The sequence below is a fragment of the Marmota flaviventris genome, chromosome 1, assembly GCF_047511675.1.
Source record: "Marmota flaviventris isolate mMarFla1 chromosome 1, mMarFla1.hap1, whole genome shotgun sequence".
NCBI classification, from domain to species: Eukaryota; Metazoa; Chordata; class Mammalia; order Rodentia; family Sciuridae; genus Marmota; species Marmota flaviventris.
The window spans coordinates 191,662,392-191,681,043 of record NC_092498.1 but is presented as its reverse complement, the minus strand read 5'-3'; the positions used below and the strand labels follow the sequence as shown (position 1 = coordinate 191,681,043).

Here is an 18,652-nt window from a genome sequence, read left to right as displayed (position 1 = left end):
AAAATTCAGAGAAGTTAAATTCCTTAATTTTTGAGGGCGAGCTGAAGAGCCACTCCTTTTTTATTCTTAGCCAGTCGTGATTTTCCGATATGGCAGCCAGTGGGTGATCTTATCTAAGATCTAGTGATGTTTCTAAGCATCATCATGTGTGGCAGGGCGGGTGGGGGTGCTTCTCTAGTGTTAAGTAAGCAAGTCTCATAAATCCTGGACCTGTGTACATGACAGAGGAAGGATACAACCACACAAAGTCTGGATTTAGCCAGTTGGATTTAGCTGGTCCTAGAGAGGAGAGACACACCCACAGGCTCACTCATTTTCCGACACAGTCCCATGTCCAAACAAGGGTTACAAAGCAGACACATTATGGTAACCAAGGGATAAAATTCTCCCAAATCTCTTGCTGTTTCTGCAAAGTCCATTTCTTTTCTTGATTCTTTAAACATCTTTTTTAGCAATACATTAGGGTAAGTTATATTAGCTGCTATAACAAACAACCCCTAAGTCTCAGCGATATAATAGAACGATTCCTTTTTTGTATCTATCACGGTCCATTGTGGACCAAAAATGAGGGGTTTTTCTCTACACTACCTTCTAGAAAACTTGGCTGAAAGAGATTATAGCATTTTCAACATATGGCTTCTAGATCATCCTGGAAGTTGATATCCATCCAACAAGTATCCAGGAAAAGAGAACATAAGGAATGAAGCAGAACATCACATCTGGAAGTGGGAGTTTTTTCCTTCCTATGCCTGTGGCTAGAACTCAATCACATGGTGCTACCATGGTATCACTGAGTGCTGCTGGGGAAGCTGGGAAATGCAGTTTAGTATGTCACTACAAGATGTAAAATAATTTAGTGAACACACCACCTTGCTCCTGCCACATGCTGCCATTACTTTGATGATGATTTTTCTCCTTAGATATTTTAAGATCTCCTGCTCTTCACCGACCTTCACAGTGATGCCACCAGCCAGAGTGCACAGAGACTCCCACTTAAAAGCAAAGTGAGCTCCAAAGAAGAGTTAGCTAACTAGGTTTAATAGCATGGGTATTGAAGGTTAACCAAGAGCTTGAGCACCGCACCTGCTGCCCTCTAACCCCACCACAGGTAACACATTCACCTCTGACTCTGTTCCATCATGGTCCAATCAATCACAACTTCAGATGAATAGGATGTTATGCTTATAGATTCCTCATAGGATTTATTTCCCCCAAATGAAAAGTTCGCCATCAATTTGGTTGATATGCAATCATAAAGCTATAAAGATTTGGTGATAAGATTAGCAGAAATATATCAGAGAAAATAATATAAAACTGAATGTATACAGTTACTTCTGGACAATTTTAGCCTGTTTTTTAAATTTATGTTGATACCAGAGATTGAACCCAAGGGGCACTTTAACCATTGGGCCACATCCTCAGCTCTTTTTATCTTTAACTTTGAGACAGAGTCTTGCTGAGTTACTGAGGGCCTCACTAAGTTGCTGAGGCTGGCTTTGAACTTGCGATTCTTCTGCCTCAGCCTCCAGAGCTGCTGGGATTACAGGTGTACACCACTGTATGCTGGGCCTGTTTAGTTGTTGTTCTTTTTATTTTTAAACTGCCTCTCCCTTTTCTCTTTTCTGTAGTCTTATTATCCAATCCTCTACTTACCTCTTAAATTCTCAAATATTTTCTTTGCTACTTTATTACTTCATATCCATTTGTTAGTTTGCTAATTCTTTCTCTACCTCCATCAGACCTGTTTTAAATTTATTTACTCAGCGGTTTTTTAAAATCCAACTGATTATTTAATTCCTACATGTTCTAGTTGGTTCTTTTCCAAATCTGCCTGGTTAGGTTTCCCCCTCCATGGTATTTTGCTGTATGTACATATGCATTTATATTAAAACTCTTTATTTTAAAATCTCATTTTAACCAATAAGTAAAAACTATACATATTAATGAGGTGTCATGTGATGTATACACTGTATAATGTATATAAGAGTAGAAATAGCTGTCTCCTCAAACATTGATCATTTATGGTGAAAACATTCAAAACCCTTTCTTCAAGCTTTCAAAAAACATACGGTACATTATCATCTTTAGTCACCCTGCTGTGTAATATGACACAGGAACTTCTTTCCCCTATAATACCTGCAAATCCACCTCTCTCCAACTGCCTTCACTGTCCCCAGCATCTACTAGTTACCATTGTAGTCTATATGTATAAGATCCACTTTTTTAGATTCTACATACAAATGAAGTCATATGGTATTTGTTTTTCTTTGCCTTATTTCACTTTAACATAATGACCTCCAGTTGTACCCATGTTATTAAAAATTACAGGATTTCATTCTGTTTTGCAGCCAAATAGTACTTCACTCTGTGTGTGTGTGTGTGTGTGTGTGTGTGTGTGTGTGTGGTACATTTTCTTTATCCATCTATCAGATGATGGACACTTAGGTTGTTTCCATTTCTTGACTATTGTGAATAGTGCTGCAATCAGCACGAGAGTACAGACCTGGGGATATAGCTCAGTGTGCTTGCCTGGCATGCACAGGGCCCTGGGTTAAATCCCCAGCACCACAAACAAACAAAAACCCACAAGAGTGCAGAAGATATCTCTTCCATATACTGGGTTTGGGAATGGTGTCATAGTTTGGATGTGAAGTGTCCCCAAAACACTCTTGTTAATGCACGAGTATGCAGAGGGAAAGGAATTGGATTGTGAGAAGCTGCAACCTAATCAGTGCATCCTAGTCTGAATGGACTGATGGGGTGGCAACTGTAGCCAGGTGAGGTGTGGCTGGAGGATTTCCAGTGCCCCCACTCCCACTTTAGCTTCCTAACTCCACCAAGAGCTAAGTGGCTTTCTGAAACTCAACCCTTCCTCACTGATGTCCTGCCTCACTTTGAGCCCAAAACAATGGAGTTGGCCATCTACAGGCTAAGACTTCTGAAACTATGATTCCCAAATAAACTTTTCCTCCTTTAAGTTGTGCTTGTTTTGATCACAAAAGTTAACTCAAAACACAAAAGTTAACTATATGATGATTGCTCTATAGTAGATTCATTTTACATTTTTTAGAAACCTCCATATTGTTTTCCGTAATAGCTGAACTAATTCACATTCCCAACACCATGGAAGGCTTCCATTTTCTCTACCTCCTCCCCAGCACTTGTTATCTTTTAGATAACAGCCATTCTTACTGGAGTGAGGTGATATCTCAGGGTTTGATTTGCATGTTTCCTGTGATTAGTGATGTTGAACCGTTTTTCATACCTGTTGGCCATCTGTATGTTTCCATTAAAGAAAGGTCTATTTAGATGTACTGCCCATTTTTCAATTGGGTTATGTTTCTTTGCTATCAAGTTTTCTGAGTTGCTTACATCTTCTGGATAGCAATCCTTTGTATAGTTTGAAAATACTTCTCTTTTCTATAGGTTGTCTCTTCATTCTGTCACTGAGATTACAGATGAGCACCATGGTATCTGGCTCTATATGAATCTTAGGACTGTGTTTCTAGTTTTGTCAATAATGTCATTGGTATTTTGATAGGGATTACATTGAATCTGCAGATCATTTTCAGTAGCAGGGACATTTTAACAATATTGATTTCTTCCTTAATATTTTTAAATCTTTATGTCTTTAGTTTAAAAAATACCTTCCAAAGCATCTATCATGTTATTGAATTATCTGAAACCCTAGGAGTCTAAAGTCTTTTGTTTTAGAAAATAGGTTGACTTTCACTCACAAAGAATTACTGTGTCATTATTTCATAATTTATTGGGGACTATATTTATGGGAAGCCCAGGCAGCCTGGATGGGGAGTGGATTTCTGCAGTGGTCTATGCTTGCTTTTGCCAGGTACCTACTGGGATTATAACTCAAGTTCTAATTTATTTTTTTTCCTTAATATTTATTTTATAGTTGTAGTTGGACACAACACCTTTATTTCACTCACTTATTTTTTATGTGGTCCCAAGGATTGAACCCAGGGTCCCGCGCGTGCGAGACGAGTGCTCTACCATTGAGCCACAACCCCAGCCCCTCAAGTTCTAATTTCTATGCAATTTTTTGCTTATGGTTTCCTAGTTTTAAAAATTGAAACCCCAATCATGATTGTTGTGCTGTATCCCTGATTAAAATTCTTCAGCAGAAATATTTTTCTCCTCCTGAAGCTCAGCTTCTTTGTGCCTAGACCTGGGTTTTCTTAGTCCGTTTCTCTGCTGGCAGCGTGGCCTTTGGAGGGCTCCATTGTCAGCAGAAGATCTATCTGCAACTCAAGCCTCAGGACTCTATTAGCCCTTGTTTGCTTCAGGCTCCTGAACTTCCCTCACATTTTTGTGAGATTTGCCCTGTGTATAAAAGGATTCTTGTGCCAGGTGCGGTGGGGCATGCTTGCAATCTCAGCTGCTCAGGAGGCTGAGGCAGGAGGATGGTGAGTTCAAAGCCAGCCTTAGCAACAGTGAGACACCAAACTACTCAGTGAGACCCTGTCTCTAAATAAAATACAAAATAGGGCTGGGGATGTGGCTCAGTGGTTGAGTGCCCCTGAGTTCAATCCCCAGTACCTCCCCTGCAAAAAAAAAAAAAAAAAAAAGATACTTGTTACATCTTCCTAGTTTTTCTAGGTATTTGGGGTGGAGAGGATAGAATTTCAAGTTCATCCATTCGCTGTGTAACCAGAACTAAAAGGTCTCTGCCCAGAACTGTAAATATGTAAAAACATCAGCAAGCCTGTAAACCCAGCTACCTGGGAGACTGAGGCAAGAGAAGAACTTGAGCCCACAAATTTGAGGCAAGTGTAGGCAACATACTGAGACACTGCTTCAAACAAACAAACAAACAAACAAGCAAAAATCAGCAAGCAATGAAAACTGAGATCAGAGATGAGGCCTTTCTACAAAGTACCCTGAATATTGATAATGCAGCAAAATTCTGATTTTAGCAAAAAGCTGACCTACATAAATCTATGAACTTTGATGACAAAAAAGAATAACAGAATCCATAACACAAGTTTGGAGGGGTTAAATGTTTATTAAACCAAGCTTTAAATCATACATCCACCTACCGTCTGTAAACAAATACAGTCCACGTGTAAGTAAATGGGCAGCAGATCAGAACCAGTGGAAAAACTCAAGTTCCCTTTGCACAATTGGCACCTCCCCAGAACACCCCCCGCAGGCCGACCCCACAGGGCTGTGCTGCAGGTAAGGGCGAGAGGAAAGAACCAGAGAGTAAGCTCCACTCCATCCCGAGGGTGGGGGTCAAGACAGGCATCTGTTCCACACCAGGTGGGGTGGACCACAGCAAGGCCACAGGGTAGTTTTTACATTCACAGATTGGCTGAAATAGTACAAATGAACTTTCCTAATCTCGGTGTCTCCCTCCCTATCACCATCATTGGTAAGAAGTGTGAGTTAAAATAAAGGACGGACCACAGGTGGTTACAAAAATAGATGACTCGTAGAGTAATAAATATCTATAAGTAGCAGAGCATAAACTTATATAAAATTTACCTTTTCCCATAATGTGCAGATTATCATAAGTATGTTCGAGAGGTATGGTCAGCAGAATTCAGAGCGGTAAGAAGGGATTTTTTTTTTTTTTTTTTGGTACCAGGGAGTATATCCAGAGGCACTTAACCACTGAGCCACATCCCCAGCCCTTTTTATACATTTTATTTAGAGATAGGGTCTTGCTAAGTTGCTTAGGGCCTTGCTAAGTGCTGAGGCTGGCTTTGAACTCATGATCCTCCTGCCTCAGCCTCCCAAGCCGCAGGGATGATAGGCATGTGCCATAATGCCCAGCTCCAGTAAGAGGGGATTTGGAAAGAAAAAACATTCAGGTTCAAAACCCAGAGGAGGCTGAATGCAGATGGGAAAACACAAAATCCCAAATCTTCCCAGCACATGATCCTACTTAGTAGACACCACAATTAGCTTACAGCCCTTTTTATATCTTAAAAAGTAACTCTTTGTTACCTATGTACAAACTTTAAAAAAGATTTATCAGGAGACCCCAAAATTGATTTAACAGCGGCATTAAAACTGCTGAAACCTGTAGCACTGTGTGCGCTTCCATGTACTTCTGTATATGAGGCTGAAAAAGGCCCCAGAAATGTTTTAGATAGCTTTTAGAATTCCCACGGAAATCAATTCTACAATCATTTCAGTTATAGAAGAACAAAAGAAAGACTAGGGTTGGGGTTGGGGTTGGGTGGGGTGGGGCAAAAAAAAAAAATCTCACAAAGTAACTAAAAATTCATGAATATATAAATGACATTCATAGGTTCTTTTAATACTTATGGAATGCTATAAGGTAACTGTGGAATGGTATTCTGAAACCAATCTCATTTTGAGGGGTACAGTCATTCTATTCTAATTCTAAAATTAAAAGCACTTATTCCACATAATGTGCGTTTCAGCGAGGCTGACAAGTAGACTTGGTTGTACTCGACAGTGTCACCTTAAAGCTCCATAAAAGATTCATGGCTGACCTGAACTGCAAAAGTTCAGAACTCACAATTCCACAGGTAGCTATTCATGCTCATTGCTTGCAGAGAGCAAAGGATCCACTCGAGCTGTCCTAAAGTCACCTCAGCCTACAACAGTGTTCCCTGGAAACTTTGGCTAGTTTCCTTTGCTAAAATATCTCCCTAAGCCCACCGTGTTTGGGACTCGCCGGGGTAAGCAAAGAGCTTCCCCTGACACTAACATACATTCTACACCTTCAAGAGGGATGGACGTGTGCAGCTTCCCCCAGGTCTCCTGTACTCCTGGAACAACCCCTGGAGTCCAGGATGCTTGCTTCCTGTGGAACACAATGTGTGACAGGCCAGGATGAAGTAGATTTTTGAAAGTAGTGGTTCTCAAATTAGAGTGAGCATCAGAAACACACGGAAGGTGTACTGAAGCAGAGACAGCACTCGGGGGTCCAGGGAAGGGCCTGGGAAACTGGATTCCAAAGAGTGAAGCAGATCCTACCCGACCGTGGACCACACCTGGTGTGGCAATCATCAAGACCCTGACCCCCACACATCTCAGTGTTAGGATGTCCTCCTGTGACCTCAGGAAAGGTTGCATGGGACATTTGCCACAACCAAGTAGCCGGAGGCCAGAAAAGCCTAGTAGTATCTTAAAAGGTCCCACATGTTGGCAGGTAGAGAGTGTGCACTCCATTCCTGGCTCTGTTCCCACACACCCAGATGACCAGGTACAGCAACTGCATCTTTCAAGAGGAATAATAGCAGCACCCTCTCAGAGGATCTGGGGGACTTAAGAAATGTTTGCAAAAAAGCACCACCTAGCACAGAGTAGGTAGTGTCTGTTAATCAGAAGAACGTCAGTCACTGCAGGAAAATCCCGGTGAATTTTCTGTCTTCTCCCACTGCTGAAATCTTTACAAAAGCACATTCTGGCAGCCAACAAAGAGAAAGAAGGCTAAAAATTCAGAAAACTGCAGCAAGAGTGGAAGTATATAAGTGGATTATCTAATTGAAAGTTATCTAATTGTAAAAAAAAAAACCACCAACCCACCATCAAAGTAAGTTAATTATGCTGATTTGAGATAGTGTTTAAATGTTAAATACGGTGATCTTTGAACACATTCCCTTCCTCATCCTACCAACCATTTTAATGTTGGTTAAATTTATCATCAAAAGAAGGAGAAAAAAAAATAATTCATCCACTCAAATACATATGAAGTACACCTAAAAAATTTAGCTGAGATAGTCCCAATCTTATAGAGTACCACAGTGGGGAAATTTCAAATGTGATCTTTAAAAAGGATGTATAATATTGATTAGTAGAAATACCCACACAATGAGAAATGAACACACATGCCCACATGTGTGTTTAGTTGTTGCCCTGTACAGTTGAGCCAACGAACTGCCTCTCGTAATTAAAAAACGAACCTGTAACAATTCATACATGTCCGTGTTGGGAGCACGATTGGGCAAATCTCTTGTTGCCAAGTGTTGGTTTCCACATGAACCCAAAAGACTGGTAGGAGAGGCAGGACTTTCCCCAGCCCGTTATGTGATTCCCGTTAGATGTGCTCTGGATGGCTCTGGAGACAGGACAGCATCTCTGAGACAGGTCGGCCTTCGTAGCAGATCTGATACACGGCAGTAAACAATGGAAACCTGAGCAAGAGGAAATGTGGAAAGGCAAGCTTAGGCCATCTGGTTTACCTCCTAGAACAAATTTGTTTTTCTGTCCTGCTTACTAGCCTGCAGATCGATATGCCATTCTGGAAAACACAGTCCTCACTTTTCACATTGCTTTATGCTTTGGTCTCAAGAATGCAGAGCCCTAGCACTGCAGCTACAAGATCTCAGGACCATGAGACTTTTCTCTGCCTAACAAGCTGGGTTGTACTGTTGATAAGCAACTCACGTGGTTATCCTCCTGGGGTAAATGGTGGTCATTTACAGAAAAGAGTTGTAGCTCAGGATCTTGGCCCACATCTGGAGTGAGTCCAAGTTCCTGTCACTGTTTTAAAAGATTGGAGAATAAACTTTAAATTTCAAGGAGATATTGTTCTCCCTTCTCCCCAAAGGATCATCTCAAGATGACAATGAGGCTGCCCACACATCACCATAAATAAATCAGGCCTGGAACACTCCTGCAAGAATCCAAGTGAGGACCCACAATTAGCAAAGCCCTGATCTCATGCTGGAAGCTTGATTTATTTTGCTGTTTCCTCCAAGATGTGAACACATATAAGTGAAAGTGTGAAATGGATGAGGGCATAAAGGAGCAACCTAATAATCCTGTGGAAAAACTGGTTCTATTTACTTAAGAAAAGGTAACATCATTTCAGGGTGTGCATGCGCATGCGCGCGCACACACACACACTCTCAGCCTCAAGTGAGCTTAACAGAATCAATAGAGTTTTAAAGGCCATTCTGAAAATTACCTGGCTAGAATCCTATAATGACAATATTTAATTTAAGAAGAGCAAACAGTACTGAGGTATCACATGTCCTTATGAGAGTCATTACTGTAGGTTTTGGAAGGTATGGAAGCCTATGCTATTTTTTGGAGTCAGGTAAACTTTGTCAAATCTGACTCTATAGCCTATGGACTCTGGGCAAGTTTCACAAACCCTGAATCAGTTTGCTCATCTGTAAAATGGAGCTGGAGACATAGGCCTATTGTAAGAATCAGGTGAGTTACGTGATGAATAAAGTGTTGTAGTTGGTATCATAATTACAGGGAAGCACAGTAACTCAGCGAGATGAAGGGCTGTATGGCCAGTGGGGCCAGGCAGTGGTCCTGGGGAGGCTGGACAGCTTATGTGCTACAGGACTTCCTCCCTCAGTCAGGTGGCCAATCAGCTGACCCTAGCCCAACCTTAACACAGATCTGGCTGGAAGGGAAGGGGAGGAGGGAAGCAGGCAACCAGTCACAAGACAAGGACACTGCAAGGCTGTGCATGCACTTTCACATGGGTCCTTTCTGGTGGCACAATGCTGGGACAACTTGTCCTTCCCTCTTTTCTGAATTCTTTGATATTTTATTCATATGACTATATCTATCTTTGTCTATCTATATCCCATGATTATATTGATCTGTATCTATATATATGTTTTTTTTTTTTTTTTTGTACTGGGGATTGAACCCAGTACAAATGGCTTAACCACTGAGCAATCTCCAGCCCTTTTTTACATTTTAGTTAGAGACAGGGTCTTACTGAGTTGCTTAGGGCCTCCCTAAGTTGCTGAGGCTGGCTTTGAACTCACAATCCTCCGGCCTCAGGAGGATTGTGAGTTCAATTCCTGAGCTGCTGGGATTACAGGCATGGCACCACTACAACCAACTATCTTTTTATTTTTTAAAACAAGTAATCATTGTTGAAAAATTTAAAACTTACGGCAGGCAGTTCTTTCTGATCACCCTGCAGGACAAACCAGAATCTAAACCTTCCTACTCTGTCCTGCGCCTTATAGAATTGAGGTCTCGTGGAAGTTGAGTTGGTTTTGTGCGAACACTTATTTTGGGGGCAGGTAGGTGTTTCCTGCCCCCCCACAAAGGACTAACTAATCCAGTACAGTCCTGGGTTCACTTGTCAAATGGACTCATCTGCCAGGGGCTGGCTGTCATGAGAGCTAGTGTCACAGACCATGGGAGACTTACTTATCCATGAGTCCCTTCTGTTTGAGGATGCGGTATACTTCAGCAGAAGTCTGAGGTCCTTGGAGCTTCTGCCCATTCAGCATCTCCTTCTCCAATTCTTCAATGGTCTTAAAAGCAAAGGATTAAAAAAAAAAAAAAAAAAAAAAAAACTATGGCAAAGACTAGAGAGCAATTGATTTCAAGAGGAGAGTGGGGAGGAGAGTTATCATCCCCTGCTGTAAGCCCAGAGAGACTCTCTTGGCCACAGGTGTCAAGTGACAGCGGCCAGGGCACACAGAATGCAGCAGGTGCTGTCACTGCTTTCTGTAGGGTGGTTCGGGGGACCAGTGGGAGTGGGAGGGCAGGGAGGGGCTACCTTCCCGGTTCTGGCGAATGCCTCTGCCACCCTGCGGTTCCGCCCTCCGTAGCAGGTGGTTATCAGGTCAGCCACCCCACAGCTCTCCAGGAAGGTGGCTGTGGACACCTGGCCCTTGCAGAAGATCCTGGCGAAAGCGATCATTTCCATGAGGCCGAGGCGGATGACGGCGGCTTTGGTGTTGTCTCCACAGCGGAGGCCATCGCAGAACCCAGCTCCCACGGCCACAATGTTCTGCAAAGGACACAACAAAGCCAGGCTGCTGTTAGAGCATCCCTGCAGATGAGGCTGCAGAGGGGGACAGTGGAGACCCTGGATCCACCTCAAAATGCTCAGCCCTGCTTCTCCTGCACAAAGGGTGAGGGGAGGGTGAAGGAGGAACAGCAGCTTTTATATCTCCCTTACAGGACAAGGAGCCCACAGGTGGGGACGTAGCAGCAGTGCAGTAGTATCCATCAGGCAGAAATCAGAATGGCTGAGAGCAGTCTGTGCTTAAAGTCTGTTTGACAAACTACTTGGCCTTTTGAGTTCCTTTTATTAAAACTGAATGCTTTGCCCAATTATCACACACAGAAAAGTGTACAAATCCTATGTGTATAATTTGATGAATTTTCACAAACGGAACACACCATGTAGCCAGACCCTGATCCAGAATCAGTGCAACTTGAGCCATAGAGAGAGCCCTCTGCCAGCTCTCCTCCAAAGGTGACCACTCTCACCTCTCACAGCATTGACTCCTGTTACCTGTCTTTAACTATTCTATGAGCTGGGTATAGTAGTGAACACCTGTAACCCCAGTGGCTGGGGAGGCTGAGGCAGGAGGAGCCCAAGTTCAGAGCCAGCCTTAGCAACTTAGCAAGGCCCTAAGCAACTTATCCAGACTCGGTCTCAAAATGTTTTAAAAAGTGCTGGGATGTGGCTCAGTGGCTCAGTGGTAAGCACCCCTGGTACCAATAAAAAAATAAATGAGTTTAAAACTATTCTATGAATGGAATCATATAGAATCCAGTCTTGTACATCTGGATTCATTGTCTCAATTCCATACCACAGTTGTGAAATTCATTCATATTTTTACACATAGCAAACTTATTTAAATTGTTGCATTGCATTCCATTGTTTGAGAGTACTGTAATTTATTCTTTCTTCTGTCAGTGGGCACTGGAGTAAGTTGCAGCTTGGGGCCATTACAAGTGTTGCCACTAGGGACACACACTGTGGTATGCATCCCTTGGTGGCTACACACAGGCAATTCTCTTGGTATGGCATGGAAATTGACCAGGTCCACACAAGTGCAACTGGAGTTTCGGTGTTTTGTTTCATTTAATAATCTCTAAACAAAGGCTCATGTAACATTCACTCTCTGCATGCCTGACAGACACAAGGCAAATCAGACACGAGCCCTCCTCTTCCAAAGTTGATAATCTGGTTTGGGGGTTGGCAACCTAAGAGCCAACTGCTAGTTTTTTTTTGTTGTTGTTTTGTTTTGTTTTTTTGTTTTAAGTTTTTCAATTTTTTTTTTTTTTTTTTAGTTGTAGATGGACATAATACCTTTATTTTATTTTTATGTGGTGCTGAGGATCCAACCCGGTGCCTCACATATGCAAGGCAAGCACTCTGCCATTGAGTGTTTGCAAACACTGATCCCCAGGGAACACAGTCACACCCCCTCATCCACACACTGCCTGTGGTTGTTTGTGTTGCCAGAGCACATGCGAAGTCACAACAGAGCCCCAGAGTCCAAGGTCCACAACGCTTAGACATCTTCTATCTGGCCCTTATGGAAAATGTTTGCCAACCCTTGACAACACAGGAAAAATACCGCAAGTATCGCTCCCTGGCTCCCGGCCCCGTCCACTTTCCTACTTCCTTTTTCCTTGCCAGGAACAGACAAGCATTTTTGACTCTATCTAACTGCACTCGTGTTTCTCAGTAATTCCTCATGATTATTTAGGTATTTGTGCCTTAGAAGATCTTAAAACATAAGGCAAGCTGGGCGTTCAGTGGTTCTGTCTGCAATCGTTGCTACTCAGGAGGCTAAAGCAAGAGAACTGTAAGTTTGAGGTCAGCCGCAGCAATTTATCGAGAGACCCTATCTCAAAATGAAGAGGGTTGGGGATATAGCTCAGTGGTAGGGCAGTTACCCAGCATGCAGGCACCCAGTACTGCAGACAAAACAAATCAACCGAAAACAAAAACTACGAAGTAAGTTGCTAACTAAAGGGAAATAAATAAAAATGTGTGCTTTTTTTTTTTCCTTCAAAGAACCTATATTTTATTAACAAAAGAATACTTTTTTTTTTTTTTTTTTTTAATTTGGGGATTGAACCCAGGAGGTGCTTTACCCGTGAACTACATCCCTGGCCCTTTTTATTTTGGGATAGGGTCTTGCTAAGTTCCTTGGGACCTTGATAAGTTGCTGAGGCTGGCCTCGAACTTGCAATGCTTTTGCCTCAGCCTCTGAAATTACTGGGATTACAGGTGTGTGCCACTGGACCTGGTAAAAATAACATTTTCTTAAAACACGTGACCCATTGATTCTGAGTGATGAGGTGAAAAATGGGGAGAACTGAAGCACTAGTAGCCTTACACCGGGGCTGCAGGCAGTGGGAGAACACTGGAGCAATGAGGTGACACCAGGACAGGCAGGGGCACTCACAGCAGAAGCTCCAAGGCCAGTGTGGATAGGCAGGCCCAATGGCTTTATTAAAGTTATCAAGGCAATGGGCTGAGGCTTAGGATAGGGGTAGTTAGCCTAGTGGTTAGACCACAGAAACTATTCTTAGATGCTTCCTGCACCACATCCCAATCACTGGAACCCATTCTGTCACGGATACCTGACAAACCCACCCTAGGAAACATTGATGGGCTGAATGGAAGGTAGGAGAGACTTCATCTAACCCAGGGCTCCTGCAGACAGGAGGGCAGGGGAATTATTTATGGAGTACCTACAGCGAGTTGCACCAGGCTCTTTGCCTGCAGTCTCATCTTAATTTCCCTGATGACTCTGAAGTGTGTACCTATCCTCCCATTTCCTGTCTGGCACAACCCAGGCTCAGAGAGGCTCCCTAGCTTGCCAAGAATACCTCCCTGGCGAGAGAAGGAGTCAGAGCACGCTCCAGGGACCTGGTTCACAGGCCCACTCTGTCCCTTGTGCCTCACTGCTTCCACAGCGTGGGACACTCCCTCCTCCCAGGGTCAAAGAGACCTTCCTCCCCCTCTGCACTTCCGTGTCTAGGGGGAGTTGCCCCCGCACCCTGCTCAGGACAGCTCAGGAGAAAAGACTTACCAGGAAAAACAGAAAGAATGGCAACTGCTAACCTTACTGACTTTTTAGAGCTTCCCATATTATTAACCCCTCTAAATCTAACAGTCCTGCAAGACAGGTCCTATTATCATGCTCAGTGAGAGCTGAAACAACTGAGGCCCAAGGCAAACAGCTATCAGGAGGAGACACAGGAGACACCCTGCCCAGGGGGCAGTGAGTAAAGGGAACAGAGAGGCCACCTAGGAGTTCAGGTAAGAACTTTCTAACAGGAAGAGCTGGCCCACTCAACCGAAAAGACTTGGCAGGAGTCTCCGTCACTGGGAGAGCTCTTTCCAAGCAGCACTGTATGGGCAGAGGGTGAGCCCAACCAGCCCAACTGCACTAGGAGAACAAGCAGATGAGGGGACCTGGGAGCCTGCAGCCCCTCTGTGACCCCTTCACCACAGGGCACATGGGTCTGGACCATCTAGAAGATTCCACTAGATAACTAACCTTCCCATCAAGGGAAGCAGGGGACCTGGGCTCCCACCCACTTTAATTGCTTTACGAGGCCTCTTGAAATCTTTGCCCTCTCCCTCCACCACTTATCACAAGAAAAATAAACACACTGAACCAGTGAGATCCTGTGTTTGAATAGCATGCGAGCAGATGTCCTCCAAGATCGCTCAGCTGTGAAAGTTATCATTACCCACTGTGCATTTAAATCTGCTTTAAACTATCTGCAGCTAAAAATACCAGGACTTTCAGAAGACAGACGTGCTTAAGCCCGTCTCCGTTTCCTGGGTTATGGTAGAACTCGGGCAATCATTCACCTTGAAGTACAGTTTTTGCAATTCTGAATTGGGGTAGGTTGGACAGGCCCTGGGCCTCTTCCATGGCCATCGTCCCACAAAAAGAATGGAAAACCAGAGAGCTGGTCAGATGCCTGCAGCTTTGCAGACACTCTCCCACCTAGGAAGAATCACCCCACAGAAAGCCGGATCAGTATCCACTATTTTCTCTAAGTCCAACAATCCATCTGATTCTTCCTAAGGCTAGCTCCTGAAGCACCTGACCTCAGAGGACCCCGCGGGCAGAGTGTGGGCTTACTAAACGCAAGCTGTTTGCAGGTTGGGCCCTGTATAAGTCAGCCAGGCCAAGGTGTCAAGGAAGGCCAAGGTCAGCCCCATGCTTAGCCAGGGCCAAGGCAAGCACCCTGAGATGAAGCTGCCTTAGCTAGAGCAGCAGTGTCCAAGAGAAGTTTCAGCAATGACATCACGTTTTATATCTGCTCTACCCAATACAGTCACCACTAGCCACATGGGGCCACTGAGCCTTTGCCATGTGGCTACTGTGACACAAACTGAATTTTTAAGTTTGAAAACTTTTAAGTGGAGGAATGAGGACGGTGAGCCGCTGTTGGAGTCCTGAGTGCAGTGCACCCCCACAAGAAGGAAGGCCAGAGATACAGTCGCAACTCACAGAGGACTTGTGCCCAGGCTAAGGTGGCTGGAGAAGTTCCAGGGCACCTCATCAGCTGCAGCTCCTGGGCTGAGTAGAGATCACCTCCCAGAGAAGGAACGCTGTGGGATTGGCTATCAACATCAGGCCTTCCATGCTCGGTGGGGCACGGACTGATGTGGATGAGACCTATGTTTGGGAGACATGGGCCATGGCATCGCCTCAGAACAGGTCCTGTGTTGCTCGTATGCACACTCTGCTGTGAACAGCTCTGTAATGCGGACAGGAAGTTCAAATCCCTGCCAAGCACCTGCACCTGGAGCTCCATCAAGCTGTCTTGCCACTGTACCCTGAGAATTCAGAGGAGTTGTAGCTGATGACAACCCAGGTCACGCAGAATGACTTCACCTGTAACGTGGTGCTGGACCACCCCACAGCGCCAAAGCAGAAGTTCTACCGCTGCCTGTTTTTGGCCTTCACCCTTTCTGCCCGAGGAGCTGAATGGAGATGGAGGCCAGAGGAGGATGGAGGTGAGGCCAGGAGTCCAGGGTCACTAATGAGAAGGTCCCGGACAGGACTGCCAGGCAGGGGGTGGTGAAAAGGAGTCCAGAGTAGGTGCTAGACAGGGAATTCTACGGCAAGGAAGGCACACCTGACAGCATGTCAGCCACCAGCAAAAGCCCTGCTGCAAGGCAGTACCCGGGCCAGAGGGACAGCTGACCACACAGCTGTGACCCCTGTCATCCAGCTCAGGAACTCGCCTCTGGGTAGTTTTCTATACTGAATGCTTACTTCCTCAGCTGACAAAATAATATTTTAGAAAAGTTCTAAAACTTTTTTTTTTTTTTTTTTTTTTTGCAGTGCTAGGGATCAAACCCAGGGCCTTGCTAGGTAAACACTCCACCACTATTTACCACTAGGCAAGTGCATCTTAATCATTTGTTAAAATTTTATTTTGCAACAGGGTCTTGCTAAGTTCCCCAGGTTGGTCTCCAGCCTCAGTTTCCTCAGTTAGCTGGGAATATAGGTATGTATCCATATGCCTTGCCAAAAGCACTTTCTTCACCAAAAAAAATAAAAAATAAATAAATAAATAAAGCTATGACAACATCTTCATTTGTTCTAAAAGCAACAAATAAATTGCTTTCTATGGAAAAATTATTACTTAATTTGAATATAAACCTAAATCTCCACATACGGCTAGCAGCCACCCCGCTGAACTGTGCAGACTTCGCTCATTCACACAAAGGCCTGGCTGGGTCTAGACGGGCCCTGACTGGAGACCAGGCACAAGGCCGAGCACGGTGCGTCACGGCCAGTGCCCTGGAGCAACCTCCATGCACCACAGTCAGAACCACAGAAGAGCCACACGGAGGAACCCACGAATCCGTGGCACAGTTGGCTGGCTTATCCCAATCTATTCTCTTCTTCCAGAGTAACAGAGTCACCCTTTTAGAACATGAGGACAAAGACCATATGCCAGGGAGGCTGAAAGAGCCTGGGTCCCTTAGGATTCTATGGAGAGAGCTGGTCATGTGAATTCTAGATGTTTATATTAAGAAAGAAAGAAAACCTTCTACCTTGCTCAGCCACTATTATTTTGCGTCTCTTTTATAAGTTTCATCTGCGTCCTGATAAAGCGGCTACACACTTATGAGTTTTGTACTTCTCTGTATTAGTACTTCTTAAAATTTACAGCCCACGAAAAGAAGACAGACATAGAAGAATAAATACTGTATGACTCCACTTATAAAAATTCTAGAAAATGTAAAACTATAGTGTATAAAAGCAGATTAATGGTGCCTGGCGGGAAGTGTGGCAGTGGGGACTACACATGGTATTGTCTGGGGTGAATGGAAATGCTCTGTTGTGTACAAATCTACCATAAAAATAGTCACGAGAGGCCAGGGTTTTGGACTGATCTCCTGCACTAGGTCCCCAAAGACCAGAGCAAACCAAAATAGAGTCACTCATGCTAAATGCCACTTCATCAAACTGAAACAAAAAAGTTTCCCCCCTGAAAACAGGAGATTTCTCGGCTTTAACTTTTTTTTGGGGGGGGGGAGGGGTAACCAGGGATTGAACCCAGAGGCATTTAACCATTGAACATGCACATCCCCAGCCCTTTTTAAATTTTTTTTTTTTTTATTTTGAGACAGGATCTCGCTAAGTTGCTTAGAGCCTCACTAAGTTGCTGAGGCTGGCTTTGAACCTGTGATCCTTCGGCCTCAGCCTCCCAAGCCATTGGGATTACAGGCATGTGCCATCATACCTGGCCTCTGCTTTGACTCTTAAAAACAAGAAACCTGAAGTGACCTGATGTTAACCAATCAGGTTTCTCCCTGTTGATCTGTTTATTTGTTTTGACCTATAAAACCCACTGGCCTGCGCCTGGAAGCTCATGGTATTTTGTAGAATGGAGGCTGCCCATATTCATGAATCACAAAAGAAAGCCAGTTAGACTTATAACTAAATTTGTTGTCATTTTGTCTTTTGATAATATTCACTGTCAAAACAGATGCCATTTATATAAAGTTAATTTTTTTTTTTTTTTTAAAGAATATGTTCAGGGGCTGGGGTTGTGGCTCAGCGGTAGAGCACTCGCCTCTCATGTGTGAGACCCTGGATTCTATCCTCAGCACCACATAAAATAAATAAACAAAATAAAGATATTGTGCCCCTTTGAACTTTCTTTTCATTTTATCCACATAGGGAGTGCTTTTAACGTTTCTATTTTTGTTTTTCAGTAAGTTAAATGACCTCATGGTTTTGTGTGCAAAAATGATTATGTACTGCCGGGTCCATTGGTACACATATGTAATTCCAGCTACTCAGAAGACTGAAGCAGGGGTATTTCAACTTTCTTCTCTCTACCTATCTGTTGTACGAGACAGAATGAATATGACTACTTTCATCATCAGAAAAACCCAAGAGAACTCCTATTTGCACAATAAGAGCAACACATGGTCATTTTGCTTTGGCACGTTCTGATGGAGGAGGGCTTCATTTTATTTACAGTCCTTAGATACGAATCAGAAAAGTCAAGTTGTACATAGTAACCAGAGAACACAGGACTATGGTTCTCAAAACCTATGTTGACTCCAACTGTGCCAATATTTGCCACTCTCCAGTCATTCACTCCTTTGGTCTTGATCTCCTTATCTGTATGATACAATGGTTAGACGCAATAACTGCCAGAGGATCTATTTTTCATTTAAAAAAAGAATACCAACTTTAATGCAGGACCATAGGAATGAGGGTAGCTAATCTCCTTTCAAAGAGTATCCGAGGGGGAACACCAGTAAGTGGCCCTCAAGCTCTGCCTGCCTCCACCCCATCAATTACCTTCTGTCATGGTAACAAGAACAAATCCACTTACAGGCTTCCTGCCAGGAAAAGTGAAAAGTCATTCTAAGTTCACACACAAGGCCAGCAAGGGCTCCCATTAGCAGAAGCTTTTCCAG

At 43.8% G+C, this 18,652-nt stretch overlaps 1 protein-coding gene across 1 annotated transcript in view; it reads right to left on the bottom strand.

Annotated features, from left to right (window-relative positions):
* Positions 1-5,003: 5,003 nt before the first annotated feature.
* Gpd1l (glycerol-3-phosphate dehydrogenase 1 like) overlaps positions 5,004-18,652 on the bottom strand; it is a 54,183-nt gene continuing 40,534 nt past the window's right edge. The window contains exons 6-8 of the mRNA XM_027932435.3: positions 10,484-10,717; positions 10,129-10,235; positions 5,004-8,132 (exon numbers count right to left, since the gene is read on the bottom strand). Coding sequence (XP_027788236.1) covers positions 8,036-8,132; positions 10,129-10,235; positions 10,484-10,717 — 438 coding nt within the window. The 3' untranslated portion in view covers positions 5,004-8,035. The remainder of the gene's footprint in view (positions 8,133-10,128; positions 10,236-10,483; positions 10,718-18,652) is intronic.